Source organism: Garra rufa, chromosome 22, assembly GCF_049309525.1.
Source record: "Garra rufa chromosome 22, GarRuf1.0, whole genome shotgun sequence".
NCBI lineage: Eukaryota > Metazoa > Chordata > Actinopteri > Cypriniformes > Cyprinidae > Garra > Garra rufa.
This window is the reverse complement of record NC_133382.1, coordinates 32752018-32772461: the sequence shown is the minus strand read 5'-3', so window position 1 is coordinate 32772461 and position 20444 is coordinate 32752018. Positions and strand designations below refer to the sequence as shown.

Below are 20444 nucleotides of genomic sequence, written 5' to 3'. Positions count from 1 at the left end.
CTTGCATCAGTGTGACACTGAATGACTTACCCCTCTTCTCAGGTACATCCAAGGCATTGAGGGGGTCTCGAGAGTATTTCTGCTAGTCCCAAACACTCCATGGATTGATCCTGTGACCGGACTCAAACACCTACACAGTCTCTCTGACACAAACACACACACACACACACACACACACACACACACACACACAAACACAAGCATGCACAGGTATTCAAGGGCTCTGGTGAATAATTTATTTGATGGCACACCATATAGTTATGCACCCATTCATATCGGCAGCTGCTAAACAGACGGTGGAAAGGTGAGAGGCTTCACTGCAGGGGTGACAAAAGGTGTTGATACATGAGAGAGCAGGAGAAAGACACTGACAGATGCTCACATGCTTGCATTGAAATTCCAGAAGACATTCCTTCCGAATGTTTTCAGAAAAGTCTGTTATTGTTTTCTTTTTCCATCACAAAAAAGGTCTATAATATATTAGAATGTCAGGGGGAAAAACATTTTTAATATCACTAGACAAACAACAATCTATCTATCAGGACGAAATCAAATACTGAATGTTTTATATTAAAAACATAGTAAAGTGCATCTGTATGGATAAAGTGCAAAGTCTTTTAGAATTATTAAATATTTAAGTTTCCTCAGTGGTGGTCTGTTTTTTTCCCCCCAAATATGTTAAAAAATACAAATCAATCAAAAAATAGGTAGGTAGGTAGGTGGGTAGAAAGGTAAGTAGATAGATAGATAGATAGATAGATAGATAGATAGATAGATAGATAGATAGATAGATAGATAGATAATATTACTAATATTGTTGCCAAAGAAAGGAACTAACTTGCACAAGTATTACCTGACAGTGTTTTTAATATTTTGAATCTCATATTTAGAAGCTACTAGACCACGACATTATAATAACGCTATTTATTTGTTTATTTTTACATAGCTTGCCTTGTGCTGTGTGACACAATGGTGTAAACGTCGATTCTCCAGGATTCTTCAAGGGATGGTGTCCAATATCAGGCAAACATTTGAGCTACTGCGATTAGGGAACAAAGCATCTCTCAATAATAGATGATCAAAACTCTTGGCTGAGTGTGTATGACAACTGATCTGACCAAAGGGAGTTTCCTTTTCAAATGTTTTCAACGGCTACAACCCTCTTTATAAGCAGTCATAAATTGACTAGACAGACTTACAGTTATGGTTCACAATAAGATAACAAGTCGTGTCATAAGTCATGTTCACACGTTTATAAATATTTCACCCCTTCTCTCTTTGAAAAGAGATTAATTCACATTACGAACTAAACGAATGTTGCATTGAATGAACATGAACAAACGAACTTAATCACTACTTAATATCAGTTTATTTTTTCAAATATAAAGACACGTTATCTTGTTTATGTTTACAATAAATGTTCAACATGCTGGGCTAAGCAATTTTTAGGCTTATTTCGAACTCGAACTTACCTTGCAATTAGTAAAAAGTCAGCATATTAGATTTTTCACGACACCTCATAAATCGGCCATTTTGGCGATACTGAAGGTAAACAATTCCACTGAACCGAACGAAACTCGCGTATTATTGCTGCTGAATCAATTATTGTCATGTTTTGGGCTGTACTAATCGGTCAGACCAGGAAAAACATGTGGAGTACTATAGACTGCCAAAAGTTATAACAAATCAAAGAAGGGCAAGAATCTTGACAACATTTGTGTTTGTTCTTGTTATTTCCGGTCAGGTAGGTGAAATATTAGGCTAATATCTTAATTAATATTACTTGTACGTTTCTTTACCACCCATTTACTTTAGCTTGTCTGAATATTGCACCCTTTCCTGCTTACCAAGTCCTTCTCTATGATTTCAACAGCTTATACACGTTTTTTTCTGCATTTCCCTGCTGAAAAAAAAACAGCTAAAACCAGCCTAGGCTGGTTGGCTGGTATTAGCTGGTTTAAACTGGAAGTAGCTGGTTTTAGCTGGTCTCCCAGCCTGGCCAGGCTGGTCAGGCTGGTTTTAGCTGGTGGTTTTCCAGCCTGACCAGCTAAGAAAAATGGCCAAAACCCCTCTAAAACCAGCCTGGCGACCAGCTAAAACCAGGCTGGTTGACCAGCTAAAACCAGCCAACCAGCCTAGGCTGGTTTTAGCTGTTTTTTTCACCAGGGTTTAGACAGCATAAATCAGCAGAACAACTTATTCAGTAACGTTAGTACATACTAATTGTGCAATCCATGCTGTTTACATCCTAGTATCACCAACATGGCCACGCATAAGGGTAACTGACCCGAATCGTGACGCCCTCTGTCCCCACAATACTCATTTTCATAATTTTGCAACCTGTCCTAAAAAGAGGATTGCTGTTATTACTCTGGAATGAACAATTTACATTTCAATGAGGAAAACGGCATAATAATGTGCTGCAAAGTCAGATAAAGTGCAAAAACAACTTGCTTTAACTACATAAAAACATTCTTGAAAATGCAAAAATGACAAATAAGCCAGTTTGTGTGAAAAAGTTTTACTGAGAAGACTGTAGTGTGAAGTTACAAAGCATAATAATTAGTGTTCTCATACATAATCATGTTTCTACAAAAATATATTCTAGACTCCCCCCAAAGAAAACACTAAAAGCATTTCAGGAGACAGTACCAAAATATTTCCTTAGATCAGAAAATACAGCCCTCCGTAAAAGAAACCCAGCGTCAAAACAGGTACGGATTTTCATATACACATATATTAAAACATTTGACTACAATATTTTAAAATTACATTCCTAAATTACATCATTCATTATTGGCATAACAAAATTGTTTTACATTAAAAAACAAAAAAACAGAAAATAAAAACCTAGCCCCTCAGAAAGCTGTACACCCTAGAAACTACAGCATATGAACTACACAGTAGTGTACAAGTACCTATAAGAACTTATCTAGCCACTGTTCTCATTGGTGTGGACGGGGAAAGGCAACACTACTTCTTGTGGAATACTCAGTAGGGTTGTAAAAGTGAATGTGATTTATTAGCATCTAGTGCTAACGTTGCCTTGTCGTCCTACCCTAATTCGTCAGCAATAGCTAACGGCGTCTTTATCCAGGTATTATACACCATCTATGCAAAATCTGAGGTCTTCAATCTGGTATAAAACACAATCATGCATTTAAAATTAAGTTAAAAACAAGACCGTCTCAATCGGCAGTCTTTCAAATGCCACTGCTTTTGCTCGGGTTGCTGCGGTGGCGCAGACGCAGACGCTGGTGGTGTGAACGGCGGTTGGTCAGCATGTAATGGATTTTAGTGGAGATACAGTGTTTGGTCTTAGCAGGCACAGGTGGTGGTCCCTTGCTCTCCTCTCTCTGGGTGTAGAAGCTCTCGAGTGGGAGGTTTCTCTCTCCAGGGCAAGGCTTTCTCATGGTTCAGTAGTGGTACTAGCAGTAGTGTTCAGATCGTAAGCAAGTCTGGAATGAAGAGCGCATCCAGAATCGTTCAGGCACTGGGAATAAAAGGCTCAGTCTGTGGACACAGCAGAAAGCAGAAGAGACGCTTTTTATGCACAATATGCAACCACCTGAATCAAGTGAACAGCACTCAGAGCACCTCTTCCCACAACCAAAAAGCACACTGAAAAATCATTTAAGTATTCAAATCTTTATTATCTATTGAAACCCACAATACGCTTTTTTGGGAGTTACTCCATAACATTTAGTTTTTATTTGTGTAAAACTGTTCAAAGCTGTGCTGATGTAATGAAACGGTCACAACCGAAAGATTTGGTGAAGTTTCAGTAGTGACATTTTTGTTTTTTTGGGTGTTATCCCATAAAATTGTCAATACTGTAACAGTCACGACCGAAACATGTCATTATTGTTTTGGTAGTGACAAAGGAAACACAATCATTTATTTGAGGAAAATAAACACTATTTCAGTACAGTTATGCAATTTTTTGTAGTGTTTTAGTATGAAGTCAGTGTGATCAACTTTTTGCCTTTTACAAAAATAAAATTGGATTCAAAATACAACAAATCTTAAAAAAAGAAACAAAACACATTTGAAATATTGTTAAAATTGTAATATTATTAAAACATTTTTATTAAAAACCTTTAAAAAATATTTATTTACAAGGAAGATGTAAGCAAAATCTTAAGGGCACCTGTCAAGTTTAAGATTTCGGGCTTTTTGTTTTTTTGTATTTTTTCAGACTAGTGGATAAAAAACATCCAAAAGACACTATTAAGTGTTTCTTTTATAGCACGTCATCTATTTGTGTAAATAGATTTCAATTACAATACATATATTTAAAGGACGTTTTCTCAAAATTAGTTTTTTTCTCCTACACTGAGCCATAAATGTCCACTTCAGTAGCACTTACACACACCAAACTTGACATTTTTATTCCTGACTCTATCCTAAAGGTTTTTACAGAGGGATTTGTTCATATTTAATTTGCTTGATTTTATACAACATATTATTTTTTTAATCATTTTCTGCCTGTTTTAAGTGTTTTCTGAATTAAGTGACAAAATGAGATACCAAAAATTCCTTCTGTAAAAACTTTTGACTCTAATATTTCAAAAAATTTAAACAAGAATTTTGAAACTGACTTCATCCAGTAATGCAAATGAGCATACATGTCAATAAACAATGCCTCATTTCATTTGCATATTAAAACCTAACATTTTAGAAAACTTGTAATAGAAAAAATGTTTGCAATTAACAATGTAATCAATCAACTGGGTAAGTAACGTGATAACTATTAGTTAATTTTTTTACCCTATTCACCTGCAGTGTCTCGCCTTAATTAAATTATATATTACTGTGTTTCGGTAGTGACAAATTTGGGGACAGTACAAATATTCTACAACTTTATGAAAATACAATATGAGAATTAACTGCACAATCACTAATGTGTACCTTGGATATTATGCAATTTGCACACATACAAAATTTATGGAAAAAGCTTTTTTCCCAAGATGTGTCAAACTCTGACTTTGAACCAGTTTTGTTGAATGGCCCATATAACACTACTGTGCTGGAAGACATACAGAAGCCATACATTCCCTTCTTCAGAAGGCGATGATCACTGTTCTCTCAAGTACTTTCAACAAGGCTAGTTACAATATTACTATTATATGCTAATATTACATGCTAATTAGGAACAGAAAATAATTACCTCCATTGCTCAGCACGTTGCCTGCTTTTGGCTTAGTCTTCAGATTGTTCTCTAGGAACGTCCTTAAAACAAACAATTAGCAGATTAAATCAAACCGTACTGGTATTGATGCATATTAGTAAAGTAACAAGATCTACATTGAAGTTTCTTACGTTTGATCTCCTTCTAGAGACTTCTGGATCTCCTGAAGCACTCCTGTTTTAAAGCAAGATGTGAATTGAACAAATTTCCTCAAAACTTTCCGACAAATTACTAAGACGCTATAAAAAATAGTCTAGCAAACATCTTCCTCAATGGAACTAATTGTAAAGTACTCAAAAACTATTTTTTTTTTAAAGACTTTTTCAAAGATATTTATACAACAATATTATTGTGCAGGCAAATAGAAGTGTTACATATCATGCACACATGACTGCACAGACCAGGGCAGGATGACTGAAAACATACAGCATGTTTAGATTATTGTTTTAAGCCATTTGCATATCATCTGCATGTAACAAAACATACACAGCAAGCACGATACATAAGTCTGATACTGCTCTGAGATGCTGCTCTAATTTGTTTACTTCTAAACTACTTCGTAATATCCTATCTAACTGCTGATCCTCATGTACTCACTCTCATCGTTGAGCAAAGCATGCTCCATTACTTGTCTAGCAGAATTCTCTGGAACAAACAAGCACATTGATCAGTCAGGCGAAAGCTTGCAAACACTCGGAGGGGGAGTTATGAATGCAATTCATAATTGATGCAACTGGCACGCCACAGCAGTATTATTTTAGTATTATTTATAGACCATAATAGTATTTATTAATATTTTGAATTGAGATGTTATTTTAATGTTTCATTTTCATTTCATTTCAAGTAATTTGCTTCATTTTTTTTTTTTAATTTGTTTTCCTACTTGTGACCCTGAACCACAAAACCAGTCTTAAGTAACTGTAATAGCAATAGCCAAAAATACATAGTATGGGTCAAAATTATATAATTTTTTAATGCCAAAAATAGGATATTAAAAATCATGTTTCAAGAAGATATTTTGTAAATTTCCTACCGTAAATATATTAAAAATGTATTTTTGATTAGTAATTTGCTTTGCTAAGAACTTTATTTGGACAACTTTAAAGGCAATTTTCTCAGTATTTTGATTTTTGTGCCTCGTCCCTCAGATTCCAGCTTTTCAAATAGTTGTATCTCGACCAAATACTGTCCTATCCCAACCATACATCAACAAAAAGATTATTTATTCAGCTTTCAGATGATGTTTAAACCTCAATTTTGAGTAACTGACCAATATGTTTTTGACCTTGAAAAATTCTGAATTGACCTTGGTTTTGTGGTCTAGGGTTTCATTTAGTTTATGTAGTATAATAGTATTCATTACTATTTTGAAATAGCTTTTATTTTAATATTTGCTTTCATTTTATTTTCAATTAAAACATTTTTTGGGCCGTTTTGTTTCATGCTTCTGCCATTTTAATTTTTTGCCAATTTATTTTTGTAGTCATTTTAGTACTTAAACTTATTTTTCTTTTCAGTTGCCAAAGCAATATTTATAATTTTTTTTTAAGTTTTTAAATTTATAATTTCAATTAACAAAAAAAATATTTTAATAGGTTTAGTTAACAATAACACCACTTGGCAAGGATGTGTAAAATAAGTGGCCCAAAATTAATATATTAATATTAATTAGAGCTGTGATGAACAATTATTTTGGTAATCAGTCGATTATTCTGACGATTAATCAAATATTCAGATAATTATAATTAATTGTTTGTGGTAATAAAAATAGACCTAAGCCAAACAACAGCCTTTAAAAGTACTTAAAATACATACATAATAGCAAGGAGGCAATAATAATTAGCTAAAAAAAAAAAAGCAAGAAATCATATGGTTTTACTGAACAAAACTGTTAATGTATTAAACAATAGAACTAATGTATATTTTATCAAAGGCCTGAAAAGGGCGCCAACAGCCTGATGATTATTTGACTAAACTACATTTAATTAAAATATCCACTTGGCCATTTCTTTATGGCAGAAATGTATTAGAAAAGTATTAATGTGGCATTGTTTCATCAATTACAGATTGCATCTGTAAGTACAGATTAAAGTCTTGCATGAGTGACTTTTGGGAATAACATGGGGATGCATTCAACGAAGCATTAAGAACATGCATTTTTTTAGTATTGGATGCTTAGTTTGGACAATTCACACAGATCTAGAAAAAGCACACTGAATCTCACCATATCCTTCACTCTCCCTTTTGAAATTTCTAGAAAAACAGAACAAACAAACATCGATTTAAAAACACTTTTGTCCAGGAAAGGAATAATAAATTCTGAACTATTACACTACACACCTGTGTTCAGAAGGTACTCCATCCGGCTGGTCCCTGTGAACGGGACTTGATGGGTTCTTGGGCCTCATCTGGAGGGGAGCCTCAACCAAACAGCGTGGTTCCACCACCCAACGGGTGGAGAGCGAAAACCGTTCAAACTCAGATGGGGACATCAGATAGAAACCTAAAAGATGACCAAACAAAAGAGTTTCAGAGGAGATTCCTGAGTAAACGCATTGTGTAAAAGTGAGCGTTTTCATACCTTGGCCATATTTGGTGAACACACAGGATGCGATTCCACTGACGTCTTCTCTTCGTATGCAAGGATAGTGGACCATCATTTTAATGGAGGGCAGAGAGATGACATGTAGCTCCCCCTGATTGGTCAGCACCACCAAGCTGCTCTCCAACTGCTCGTCGGTCCGAGAGCCAAACCAAGCTACGCCCACACGGCGAACACGAGAGCCGTCGACCGCTGTCAGCTTCAGCTTTGACTTACTGCTCACTTTGGGCAGTGTAAACAGCTGTGTACATACAAATGTGTTAAGACACAATCTACATTGGCAGTGGAGAAAAAAATTAGCTCTGTGATTGAAATCCTCACCTTAAATTGCTCCTCTGACACAACCAACAGATGGTGAGAACCATGCATTTCAGGACTGCGTGCCAAATCGTGGGCCACCTCTAGGGGCTCAGGCAGAGGGCTGCCCTTGCCATCCAAGACCACCAAACCAACGACTGGAGCACGGTGCATCAACTGAATCTCTTTAGCTGGTGATGAAAAAGCACTTTTAGAGAAGATCTTTATACATCATGGGTTTTGTGTACCCTATTTTTCAAAACCTTGAAGGCAATATTTATTAAATCATCATTTAATACATATTTTGGACTATAAGGGGGGGGCGCAATTATTTCAATCATGTCAAATGGTTGCACTCTGTGAGATACTGGTACTACCTGTAGCTATTTTTACCGCAACACAACTCAGAAAATATGATACGGATACGATGCCACATTGTGCTGCTTTCGGTTGTAATTTTCAGTCACAGAGCAACAACAGAAGCGATGTAAGTCTTTACTAATTTTCTAGCGATAAGAAGAGGATAAAGGAATGGGAAGATGCCTGTGGATGAATAGGACTTCCTAAAGACCTGCGCCTTTGTTCTCTCCATGTTAGCCCTGATGCCTTTGAGGCTTTTAGTTGACCACAAATACTGAAAGAGCTTACAAATGGCAGAGACAAGAAATACTAGATGCCACCCTGGCAGGACTTAAAGATGCTGATGCTTTTTATGACACCACAGCCCTTGAATGAGTTTCTAAGTGCAGTTATCATTTGAAAATCAATGGTATGGCATTTGGTTTAAGCCAATGCCTATATCCATCATCACCTGCTCTTTTAGTAGCTGTGGTCATTGCATCAGTATTTTATTTTTTCAAACTTGTGTTGCGGTAAAAACAGCAACAGGAAGCACCAGTTTCTCATCGAGTGCAACTATTTCACGTCATCAAAATAATGCCGTCACCTATAGTCCAAAATATCCATAAAATGATGTGAATTTTTTAAAAATAAAAATCTTTCATGGGTTTTCTACTCCATATTTCAGTAAGAGATATAATTTGTTATATTAAGCCATACAAGTCTTAATAACTGAATTTTACTTAAATATAATACAGTATGTGCTGATCAAAATGTGGAACAAATTACAACTGATCAAAAGTTGGGGTTCAGTAAGATTTTTCAAATCTTTCAAAGACTTTTACGCTCACCAAGGTTGAATTTACTTGACCAAAAATGCAGGAAAATAGAAATAGAAAAATATTTTTTACAGTTTGAAAAATTGCTGTTTTTCTATTTTACTTTATTAAAAGAAATTATTCCTGTATTGTCAAAGCTGAATTTCCAGCCGAATTTGCTGTCTTTAGTGTCACGTGATCCTTCAGAAACCATTCTAATATACTGTGCGGATTATTCATTTTGTAGAAACTGATCATTTTTTTCAGGATTCTTTGATTAACAGGAAATTCAAAACAACAGGGATTATTTAAAATAAAATGTATTATTAATTAAAAGTATTAATAAAAGTATTACTTTCTTTAAAAAATAATTTTGACCTTAAACTTTTGAACAGTAATGTACAGTCAAACCAAAATTTGCATCTTCAACATTGCTAAAGTTTGGAAAATGGTAATAAAATGACAAAAACTCAGATATAAATTGTGTCAGAACAAATTTATCTTGATAATGTCAGATAACTTTGCTAGAAAGGTATGTAATGGATTACAATCAACCAAAAATTATTTATAGAACTGTTAGTATGACAATTTTTACACAATTCAATACTTTGTTGACCAATTACCGAGCAATGCTTAATTTTGGTCAGTCTGTGGTGTAAAAAGGTCGCATTAGCAATTAAAGAAAAAACACTTAAGCGAAACATGGTCAGGTCAAAGTGTGTGAATAATTTTTGCCCCCAAATTTGTATTAGTTTTACTGGTAGTCCACTGTATGAAGAACTTTTGGACATAATATGTCACAGTTTACATTTTGCTATTCTCACGTACATAAATTAACTATAGTGTTCTGCACCCACTCGTAAAAAAAAAAAAAATAGCACAAATTATATCTGGTGTCTGAATAATTTTTGTTTTACTGTATATTTGTGTGTATTTAAAAACAAACAAACAAACAAGTGTGTCATTTATATATTGTTTTCTTTTTTACCTGCATGAGCTACCACTGGCTCCTCCGCCCTTCGTTCCAGTGAAGGAACACGGAGGACGTATGCAAAAACAGCTCCACCATTGGATCCTGCCCACAGTGAGGGCGTACTGTGAGAACCTGAAAAAGAGGAAGATTATTGAGGTCTTCTGTTAGTCACACACATGCCTGAAAAGATACAGTGAGAATAAGAATTAGAAACACTGTGGTACTCACTATCACTGACGAACGTATCTGCGAAGTAGAGTGTTCTGACAAGGCCCGTGAAGGAGTCGTCAGAAGAACGGGCTTCGATCTTTCTCTGTACAGGTGCCAGCTCCATCTCCTGTAGAGCTTCAGCCTCTAGCCTGGCGTTGATTTCTTGCAGCTGCAGAAACATTCCTGATATTTACTATCAAGCCATCAACACCCTTTTAACAAGTATGCTATGCTAACCGCTGCTGAAATAACATCACGCATAATGTCTAGTCTCATGTTTAGTTAATTTGGGTGAATAACAGCAGCATTAGAAAAAAAAAAAAAGAGTTGATAAGTACCTTGGCTGCGTTGGTAGTGTGGTGTTTTCGCATAGAGACTCGGCTGCGGCGAATCCTGCGGAAGGACTGACGCAGAGACTTCTTGATGGACTTGACGCGTGAGAGCGGCCCCTCCAAGGCCATCTGGTCACTGGGGTTTAGAGTGCACCTGTAAATGGACAGTATTCGGCTATTAGCATGCTCATAGTCTGCAGGAAAAAACACAATTAATAAAATTTATTTATTAAAAAAAAAAAAAAAAAAAAAAAGAGTAAAGTCAAATTTACATTTTCTTTTAAACTGATGGATATCAAGTCAAAAGGTTGCAATTTTTAAGACCCTAAAATACATTACGGTTAGAATATACAGTAAAATACAGTACGTTTAAAAAAAAATCATACTTTAATTTAGCAAGGATGCATTAAAATGATTATAAGTGACAGTGAAGACAATAATACTATACAAAAAATATATTTCAAAAAAATCCTTACTTTTGAGCTTTCTATTCAAACAATGCTGGATGAAAATGTATCAATAAGCAGTAACTGTTTGATAATGATAATGATAATAATAAGAAACAATTCGTGAGCATCAAATCAGCATATTAAAATGATTTCTGAAGGATCATGTGACACTAAAAACTGAAGTAATGGCTGCTAAAAATTTAGCTTTGCCATCACAGGAATAAATTACATTGGAATACATATATTAAAAGAGAAAACAGTTATTTAGACTTCTTTGAAAAAACATTAAACATCTTACTGAATCCAAACTTTAAATGGTAGTGTAATTGGGTCTACATTTTGGTAAATAAATAATATTTTATCATTTTTATGACTTTTCTATTATAATAAATGTGGAAAAAATTACATTTGAATTGTATTGCATAAAAAATATAAACAAAAACAATATGGTTTAATATTTAACATATTAAAAACAAATGAATTTGAATGAAAAGCTAGTCTATCATATGATAAGTGAATCAGACTAGGGGTGTTTTTTCCACTTCATATTTTTATTTTTCTATTGTTTTTATGCATTTATCATGATAAAAATACAGTGTGGTGACCAACACTGTGTCTATAATTAAGACTTCCTTTTTTGAAGGGAACATTTCTTTAATTAGACTACTGTGAACAACACATCAGCACATGTATTGTCACGCATCAGTCTGAACCAGCTAAAAAAAACACGAGTCTTATGTGCTTTTTGTATCAGGTTTCTCCCTTCATGTTAATTTGTGATAGCCAATAAATTTAGGTTGTTATTGATCTTTTAAACTAATAAAACTGGAATGCTATTTAAAATCTTATTCTTCTCACTTGACCATGATGTTATTCCTCTGATGGTAGTCATAGAGACCAAAGCCGTGGCTGGTACCAAAGGCCACCAGTTTCCACTCTGAATGCAGAGCGATTGCTGTGACCACAGCGGGCGGCTGGCACTGCACTAGAGCGAAGGGCTGAAAGCCTGGAGGGAACAGAACCGGCTCCTCCCGCACGTCTAGACGCGCCTGGCCCTTCCAGCGGAAGCCCTCTTGACCCTGCAGCAGGTCCACCACTGTAGCTTCAACCATCTGCTCGGCAGCCTCATCATTCAGCTCCAAAACCAGAATCTGAGTGGGAGGAAGACAAAGACAGACATAATGTTTTATTTAATACATTTCGACAGAAGCAGATGAAAATAAAACAGCAATATCTCACTTCTGTACAAACATATTTCTGTGCTTACAGCATAATTCACATACAGTTGCATGGGTATAGTTCTGCCCGTACATCAGCATAACTGCACTAACGCCTTTCAGCAGTTCAGTGAAAGTACAACAGGAGAGAGACTGATCCTGCAGAGTGGCTTTTTACCAAGCTCAACTCATTTCCAAATGGCAGACATGATGTGAAGTGGACTGTTAATAATCAGCTAAACCGGAGTGCTTCAGTCAAGTTCTCTCTCATGATTAATTATCAGCAGCCATTAAAAAGTCTACCAACTGGGTGAGCTGGAAAAGAGATCAGATCTTCAGCACAAGCAAGTGAGAAAAAGTTCATAGACATACAGTGAGAAAAAAATTATTTGATCCCCTGCTTATTTTTTATGTTTGCCCACTGACAAAGAAATAATCAGTCTATAATTGTAAATGTAGGTTTATTTTAACAGTAAGAGACAGTGTAACAACAAACCAATCCAGAAAAACGCATTTTTAAAAAGTTATAAATTGATTTGCATTTTAATAAGTGAAATAAGTATTTGCTCCCCAATCAATCAGCAAGATTTCTGATTTCTTGAAGCCAGCCAGGGCATTAAAAATGGATCTTGGATAAGTATGACCCAAAACACACAGCCACACACAGTGGCTCAAAAAGAAGCATATTAAGGTCCTGGAGTGGCCTAGCCAGTCTTCAGGCCTTGATCCCATTTAACAAAAAAAATCTGTGGAGGGAGCTGAAGGTTTGAGTTGCCAAACGTCAGCCTCGAAAAAGGATCTGCAAAGAGGAGTGGGACAAAATCCCTCCCAAGATGTGTGCAAACCTGGTGGCCAACTACAAGAAATGTCTGATCTCTGTATTTCTGCCAAGTGATGTTTTGCGAAAGGGGTCAGATACTTATTTCACTCATTAAAATGCAAATCACTATATAACTTTTTTCTGGATTTTTTTAGATGTTATTCTGTCTCTCACTGTTCAAATAAACCTACCATTAAAATTATAGCCTGATCATTTCTTTGTGATTTTGAAGGATCATGGGATCATGTATAATATATATATATATTTAAATAGAACATTTTAAAATGTAATAATTTCTAAATATTACTGTCTTTATGGTATCTTATTCACATTAAAGCAGCCTTGAGTATATGTGGTAATGATATGTGCAAACTTTGTCTTCCCTTAAATGGATAGTTCACTCAAAAAAATGACCCCATGATTTACTCACCCTCAAGTCATCCTAGGTGTACATGACTTGGAATTATATAAAAAAATGTCCTGGCTCTTCCAAGCTTTATAATGACAGTGAATGGCTGTTGAGATTTTGATTTACAATGCATCCATCCATCATATAAAGTGTTCCACGCAGCTCTGGAAGGTTAATAAAGGCCTTCTAAAGTGAACTGATGCATTTGTGTAAAAAAAAAGTTAAAGTTATCTTTAAAACTTATTAATCATAATCTTGTAAGTGGAGAGAGCAAAACACAACGCAGGTCACAAATTACAAAAGCATGGATTTCGATATATGCCAAGAGGAGTTTTCCTTTGCTGTAAACAAAACTGGGCTCTTGTGAGACTAGCATATTCTTACCAGAGCTTACACTGCGATTAAGGTTTATAAAGTTTTAAATATGGATAGTTTTCTTACACAAATCCATCTATTTGCCTCAGAAGGCCTTTATTATCCCCACAGAGGCTGTGTGAAGAACTTTTTATGATGGATGAATGCACTTTATTAGACTTCAAAATCTCAACACCTATTACACTGCCATTATAAAGCTTGGAGGAGCCAGGACATTTTTTAATATAACTCTGATTGTATTCGTCTAAAAGACAAAAGTCATATAGACTAGGGGTAATTTTCATTTTTTAGGTAAACTATCCCTTTAAACTCCCACATTAAAACTCACTTGTCCTGCAGTTCCAGCCACTGTGAGATATCCGCTGTATTTACACAGGTGGATCTTCTGAATGCCTAGCCGGGGGTCGTCGCTATATGGGTCAAAGCAGCCCACCTGATATTTTGAAAAACAATAAACACACCGAATCAAATGTCTGATGAAATCAGTAGACAACTGTGTTAACAGTAAGTTAAGTCTGAGTGATAATACTTGTACAAGTGTCAGTTAAACCAGACCTTGCGAAATGGAGGCCACTCTCCTTCACTGCCCTGGTTCATGTTGTCATTCGGGTCAGCATCCGTGAGGAAGACTCCAGCAGTGCTCAGTTTGTACATGGGGAAAAGACAGACCCCTGAGGCATCCCAGAACCGCACAGTGCCGTCTTCATGCCTTTCAAAAGGAAGATGGATACAATGGTAAGATCAATTTTAATCATCATTTCCTCATTCTCTAAATGTGAAACCATTACAGTGTCTCAACAGAATGTTTTTCCTTGTTATTCACATGGTTTTCATGAGAAGGGAAAAACCTGGCTGTATAGAAGAAACGTATTTTAAACAGGGTCCAAGTACCAACAGGTTGCAAGGGTTGTTTCATCAACAACTAGGCTTGAAGAAACCAACTAGAGTTACTGGACTAATACTTAATTTTTAAGAATTGAAAAATTCCTGATTTAACAGGCAAATAAGAACAAGAATCTGAACTTTCTTGTTTCTATTATCTAACAGAAGTGATGTGATAGACTCAAAACAGACAAACAGTTTAAAAGAAAAGCTCAACAGTTATGTCTTCTGACAGCTGAAAATGTCATCTAACTTTTTAAATCATTTTTGACAGTTTCTGCAAAAATATTAGGCAGCACAGCTGTTTGCAATATTGATGATATAATAATAAAAAGAAATGTTTGCAGAGCAGCAAATCATCATATCAGAATGATTTCAGAAGAATTGCGTGACACTGAAAACTGAAGCAATGAAGCTCAAAATTCAGCTTGTAAGCACAAACAAAATAATTCCCCATATTTTACAGGCTGAGACTTTACAGGGAAACCAATTGAAGATCACACCAAGATTGACAGCATTAGCTTACACAGGTCTACTCACCCTGTCAGGAGCAGGTCTCTCTGGGGAGGGTCTGGGGCAAGATTCTGGCCTCCATTTATAGGCCACGGCTACAAAAAGACAGATTGACAAAAACAAGAATTTAACGGCTCAATAGAATCAAGGTCAGTGATTAAAGTTGTCTGAGTTGCTGCCAAACAGAAATCCTCACAACAACACTTGACATAGTTGTTGAAGTGTTCTCAAGCCAACGGTAGTTAACATTTAACCCAGCAACTGGCGGCTGCAGTGAGCGCTCTCTTTCTGGTAAATGGTTTTATTGGGCAACGTGTGATCTGAGCCTAATATTTCAGTATTTTTGTGTGCATAAGTTTCATACCTCTTTGGAGTAGTGTGTATTCTGATGGGCTCCCGCAGCTTGCACTCTCTCCCACAGTTTGAGTGGGATGGAGGAGACGTGGTGCGAGCAGGTGATGGCTGAACAGTGTAATGGCACCAGGTAGGGCGTCTGGATGACAGGCCACCCCTCAGTCTGCAGATCCACCACAACCAGCTCCTCCTCCACTAAAACCACAAGAGCGCTCGGCTCACCTGTTACACACAGACACATTTAGACTGCTTAGAGCAGAAGTAGTTAAATAAAGTCAGTATTTTTTATTTCTTTGTGCATAAAACGTTCTTGTAGCTTCATAAAATTAAGGCTGAATGATGTCCTTACTACTTTTCTGGGCTTTGAATGTGGTAGATGCGTTGCTGTCTATGCTGGGTCAGAAAGCTCTCAGATTTCATCAAAAATATCTTAATTTGTGTTCCAAAGAGGAGTATAGGTCTTACAGGTTTGGAACGACATGTGGGCAAGTAATTATTGACACAATTTTCATTTTTGTTGAACTATCCCTTAAAAGTAAATGTGGAAGAAACCATGTAAAGGAACCAGAACTGTGTGTTTGGAAGCATCTCTCTCTACCTCTGTGGTTCTCTCCCTCGCGGATGACGAAGAAGTCAATAATGCGTGAGGTAAAATCCAGCGCCTCATGGGTTTTACTGTGGATGACGGAGATGCAGTGTCTGTCCCCGTAACTGGCTCTCGGCATCCCTCCGCTAAAGATGAGGAATGGGGGACTGGGAGACGAGAGGATAGAAGATGGAAGTGTTTACTAAATGACAAACATCCTTTGGCTCTTTCAAAACTTTTTAAATCTGGGGTTTCAAATATTTCGAAGAAAGGGAGACAGGAACAGGGAAATTAAAGGAACAGTATGATAAAATAGGCTAGAGATTAGTAGTAAAAGAAAAATAAGATGGAGGATCTTACAGCAGAACATATGAATGTCAATGGAAAGATTAAACATTAGCCAGACGGTGTGGGTCATAGTGAAGCACTCTGGGTTAATGACACCACAAGCAAACACACCTGTCTCAGCATCAGCGAGTGAACACTTACAGTACTGTCTAATAAAGAATATACTCACCCTTGTTTTGATGGCAGCTGTATAATTTTGGATATGGCCTTGCAGGGGAAGGCACCTGTGTGGAAATATTGTTCATTAAAGGAAGAAAGAACAGACAGCTCGTAACTGTGAGTAGAAGGTGAGTAATTAATAACAGAATTTTCATTTTTGGATGAACTATCCCTTTAAACATAGTATATTAGGCGAATGTACACAATTTTAAGCGCAGTGTAGATTTTGGAGCATGTTAACAGTTGCAACCGAAAACAAAAGTCATTCCGGTAATGTGGTCTCACCATACGGCGTCTCCTGTTTCTCAGGCTCCGTCTGAGGATCCTCGCCGGTCACCGTCCATTGGCAGTAACTCCCATCACTATGAGAACTGAGTATGTTTGCACCGTCTTCCATCCACCAAACACTCTCCAGTTGCTGCAGAGAACACAAAAAGAAACCATTACAAGCCTTGTTTTGATGTTCAGAGCTTAAAAGGGGTCAACGGATGCAAAATTCACCTTTAAAAGTTGTTTAAACTGAAATGTGTCTTAGCAGTGTGTACACATCCACCCGATAATGCTACAAATCCACAGTGTTTTTTTTAAAAATCCCTATAAATCACAAGCACTATCTCAGATCAAGCCATTCACAGATTCTTGGCAGGATGACATAGTTTTGGCAGGCCTCTCCTACGTTTGTTGACGGACACTGGCGTTTTAGCATAAACCCGCCCTGAGTGAGCTGTAAACTGTCTGCCATTGTTTCAACGTCGGAGCAGGAGTAGGCAAGAATGCCTTCTAAGCAATTGAGGTGTTTTGTCGCTTGATGTAATAAACATAGCAGTCGTCATTTACTCCCGACATCTGAGCCACTGAAGACGCAGTGGATTACTTTTGTTTTTGAAGGGAATGCGCCCCCGATCTACCTAAATGAGCCTATGTTCACGCAAATCATTTGTGATCCTGCTTCACCAACAGAAGTGAATGTGTTTTATGAATCTTTGAAAACTGTGTTTTCTAATAATATGCTAGTTAGCAAATTCCACGACCAATGTGGCTGAAGTTTACAGTCTCTCAGAGAATTTCTTGTCACCTCACGGAAGAGAGTGTCAGGGTAAGCATTAAAAAGGACATGCACCTAAAAAGGTTGCCGTGAACAGAGCTGTTTTTGACAAGGTAAAATGGGTGTTGTTTTGCACTACCATTGAGAAATTAACCAAAGTATGTTATAGACTTCATTAAGACTCTAAAGCAACATATTAACTTGGAAACTGGGCTTCCAATGACCCCTTCAAGTGACAACATTGTAGTATATGCTACCTGTGTGCCAAGAAAGTGTTGGATGGGACGCCGTCGGTCCAGATCCCACAGCACCATCAGACCTCGGCTGTAGCCGATCAGCACCTGCCGTGGGTTGAGCGGGTTCTCATGTAGAGCCTCAACACACTCCAGATTCCTGCGGCCAACGTAATCCTCTGGAATTCTGCGAAAAGGTAGCGAAGAACAGTTCAGCGATCACAAAGAGTAACTGTAACAGATGGCATGTGAAACTGTTGCATAATACCATTCTACTGAAAGTATTTAAAGAATGTACACTATTTGCACACAGGCAAAATGAATTGAGAGAATTTAGAACTTAGGGGTACTGGTTAAAGATAAGATTCTTGAATCTCAATCTTAAATTCTTGCTTTTAAATACAGTGTTCACATGTACCAAAGTGACCAAATATTTATCATTAAACATTAACGTTATTTTGCAAAACATGTATGGCATTTTATATTGCTTCATCAGACACTTTTAAGATGCATGTACTATAATAGGTACAAACCCAACATTTAAAGGGAAAGTCCAACCAAAAATGAAAACTCTCACACCCTCACATTGTTCCAATCCAGTATGAGTTTCTTTTTTTTCTGCTGAACACAAAAGATATTTTAAAGAAAGTTGCTGGTAGCCATTGACTTTCTTAGTATGGAAAAAAAATACTATGGAAGTCAATGACTACCAGCAACTGTTCGGTTACCAACAATCTTTAAAATATCTCCTTTTTTGTTCAACAGGAGAAAGAAACTCATACAGGATTGGAATGAGGCTAAGCACATGATAGAATTTTTGTTTTGGGGTAAACTAATCCCTTTAATATAGAAGCCTGTTTCCACCACTGAATAAAAAAAGGTAACAGACGACTTCTCTCACAATTATGATTTTTTTTTCTTGCAATTGCGAGTTTACATTTTGTAATTCTGACTTTTCCTCCCCTTTTTTATTAGTCAGCAGTGATATTAACTCACAATGACTTTAATAGTCTAAACTGTGATATAAACTCACAATTTTTTTTTCTCAGAATTTAGAGATATAAATTTGCAATTCTGAAAAGAAAAAGAAAAAAAAACTCGCAATTGACTTGACTTGAGTTTTTTTCTCTCACAATTGTTAGTTTACATCTCACAATTCTGACTTTTTTATTTATTCAGAATTGCGCAATACAAACTCGCAATTCTGATTTTTTTCTCAGAATTGTGTGCTACAAACTCACAATTGCAAGTTAAAAGCCTGGTTTTACAGACAGGGCTTAGACTAAGCCACGATTAGGCCATAGTTCAATTAAGACATTCAAGTAAATTTTAGAAACCTGCCTTAGAAAAAAAACATTACTGGTGTGCATCTTAAGACAAAACAAAGGCACTGATATATTTTAAGATCAGTCAGTGCAAGTTGAAACAGCTCAGACTTACAATTTAGTTTGGGAGTAGGCATAAGCCTAGTCTGTGAAACCGGGGTATAGCTACAAAGTCGCAATTCTAAGAAATAAAGTCAGAACTGCAAAATATAAACTCACAATTGTAACTTTTTTTCTCAGAATTGCAAGTTTATATCTCGAAATTCTGAATCTCTTAAAATTGTCAGTTTATATCATGCATTTCTGAGAAAAAAGTCACAATTGAGATTTTGTATCGTGCAATTCTGTAAAAAAAGTCAGAATTGTAAGATAATAAGTCTCAATAACCTTTTTTATTTTTTTATTCAGTGGTGGAAACAGGCTTCCATACTTTAACTCCAGCTGTGTATTCTTTATAAAAAAAAAATATTACATATTAATGAAAGAATGGTTGTATTTGGCAGAATTTGAAACAGCTGTTCTGGACTTTGCATATATTCATAAATCAAATCAATATGATGTCTGACTTGTTCTGTACGTCCTCCACACTGATGTTGTTCTCCTCCAGCTCTCTGAAGCCTGGCACTTCCACAACAAACACGTGTCCTCCCTCCGTGCCCAGCAGCATCAGCTCACCCGATGAATGTGCCAGGACCGCTGTGACCCGTGTCACGCTGGGAGGAGCACTGTCAATGTTCACATCACAAGGGGGTCAAAATTAAAGCACTACTGATATTTTTAAACATTGGTTCTCTGGCTTACTATTATTGGGTTATCTACTTTATATCTGCTATACATTTTAAACAGTATAATGGATTAAAGGGTTAGTTCACCAAAACAATTAGAAAAAATTTAATCACTGCTCACACTCATGTCATTCCAAACACGCAAGACCTTCGTTCATCTTCGGAACACAAATTAAGATATT

The 20444-nt window shown here is 36.4% G+C and overlaps 1 protein-coding gene across 1 annotated transcript in view; it reads right to left on the bottom strand.

The window, feature by feature from the left end:
* Nucleotides 1–2505: 2505 nt before the first annotated feature.
* The window catches only part of LOC141297491 (LLGL scribble cell polarity complex component 2-like), a 30542-nt gene continuing 12603 nt past the window's right edge, over nucleotides 2506–20444 (bottom strand). The window contains exons 4-24 of the mRNA XM_073827917.1: nucleotides 20044–20202; nucleotides 18177–18339; nucleotides 17160–17292; nucleotides 16885–16939; nucleotides 16380–16534; nucleotides 15792–16003; nucleotides 15455–15522; nucleotides 14588–14741; nucleotides 14361–14465; nucleotides 12070–12362; nucleotides 10769–10916; nucleotides 10449–10599; nucleotides 10236–10352; nucleotides 8115–8281; nucleotides 7773–8034; nucleotides 7532–7694; nucleotides 7416–7444; nucleotides 5789–5836; nucleotides 5323–5365; nucleotides 5171–5232; nucleotides 2506–3513 (exon numbers count right to left, since the gene is read on the bottom strand). Coding sequence (XP_073684018.1) covers nucleotides 3509–3513; nucleotides 5171–5232; nucleotides 5323–5365; nucleotides 5789–5836; nucleotides 7416–7444; nucleotides 7532–7694; nucleotides 7773–8034; nucleotides 8115–8281; nucleotides 10236–10352; nucleotides 10449–10599; nucleotides 10769–10916; nucleotides 12070–12362; nucleotides 14361–14465; nucleotides 14588–14741; nucleotides 15455–15522; nucleotides 15792–16003; nucleotides 16380–16534; nucleotides 16885–16939; nucleotides 17160–17292; nucleotides 18177–18339; nucleotides 20044–20202 — 2692 coding nt within the window. The 3' untranslated portion in view covers nucleotides 2506–3508. The remainder of the gene's footprint in view (nucleotides 3514–5170; nucleotides 5233–5322; nucleotides 5366–5788; nucleotides 5837–7415; nucleotides 7445–7531; nucleotides 7695–7772; nucleotides 8035–8114; nucleotides 8282–10235; nucleotides 10353–10448; nucleotides 10600–10768; nucleotides 10917–12069; nucleotides 12363–14360; nucleotides 14466–14587; nucleotides 14742–15454; nucleotides 15523–15791; nucleotides 16004–16379; nucleotides 16535–16884; nucleotides 16940–17159; nucleotides 17293–18176; nucleotides 18340–20043; nucleotides 20203–20444) is intronic.